A 1,034-nucleotide genomic window follows, 5' to 3' on the forward strand; every position below is an offset into this window, starting at 1 on the left:
TAAAGAGGGCCGTGTCTTGGGTCAAAAGTGCGCTCTCCAACAGCAAGCTTGCGAGTCTCGGCGAGGTAAAAGACTTCAAAGTCTTTGGCGCCAGGGAAGCTTGGAACCAGGTCTTGAGGCTCTACTCTCCTGACGGTGGTCAGCTTACCAAAAAGGGCATTGCGTCCTCGGGTGAACCCGTCCATCCTCTCACGGAATGGATCCTCAAGGACGCAGAACCATTCGGGGTGCGCACAGCCTTAGATCTTACTCTTCTGCATAAGCAAAGAGACGATTTTCGACTTGCCTTTGCCAAAAGTTGGAACGACCAAGATGTGGATGTCGTTATCGGCCCGTCGTTCGTCGGCCCAGCTTGTGCCCACGACACTGCGTTCTACTGGTCCTACACGTCGCTCTACAATCTTGTCGATTACCCCGGTGTAGTAATTCCCACGCCCATACGAGCTGAATCTGGCGAGCAATACGGCAAAGACTATATACCATTAAGCGATGCTTGTCTGCGAGTCAAGCAGCTCTGGGAGGGTGGTGACTTCGTGGGTGCTCCCGTGAACTTGCAGGTTGTGGCGCGGAGGCATCACGATAACGAGCTTTTTGGCGCACTTCAGATTCTGAAACACATTCTAGATTTGCCTTGAATGAGCTGGCGCCAGGGAATGGTTGCCGCACATGACAAAAAGGACCACCTATTAGATAAAACAGATTTCCATCCTGATCGATCTCCAGGAATTTAGTCATTTATTATGGGCATCTCCGCCGTTTCGAAACGCCAATGCGATGCTATTTGTAAAATTCCATTTACCTCTTATTGATCACAACAGTAGCAGCCAGCGCGCCCATTACCAGATTTGCTCTATAGGTGTAGGTTGGAGAATCCAGTGAGAAAAGTTGAGATATGCAATTGCAAATATTAATAGGGACATTTTAAATTAGTAACTAGTATTTTATTCTATACAAATGCTTTATTTTGTTTTATTTCTTGCATTCTGCTGCCGCTACCCTAGACCTTAGATTTACATCGAATACGAACGTATTCC

The 1,034-nt window shown here is 47.5% G+C and overlaps 1 protein-coding gene across 1 annotated transcript; it reads left to right on the forward strand.

The window, feature by feature from the left end:
- Window positions 1–312: 312 nt before the first annotated feature.
- FOIG_16973 (uncharacterized protein) lies at window positions 313–423 on the forward strand (the record flags this gene model as incomplete). Its single annotated transcript, XM_031218454.1, has 1 exon — window positions 313–423. The coding sequence occupies one exon, from the start codon at window positions 313–315 to the stop codon at window positions 421–423; it is 111 nt and encodes a 36-aa protein (XP_031051832.1).
- Between the last annotated feature and the right edge of the window lie 611 nt (window positions 424–1,034).

Source organism: Fusarium odoratissimum (assembly GCF_000260195.1).
Source record: "Fusarium odoratissimum NRRL 54006 unplaced genomic scaffold supercont1.412, whole genome shotgun sequence".
Lineage (NCBI taxonomy): Eukaryota > Fungi > Ascomycota > Sordariomycetes > Hypocreales > Nectriaceae > Fusarium > Fusarium odoratissimum.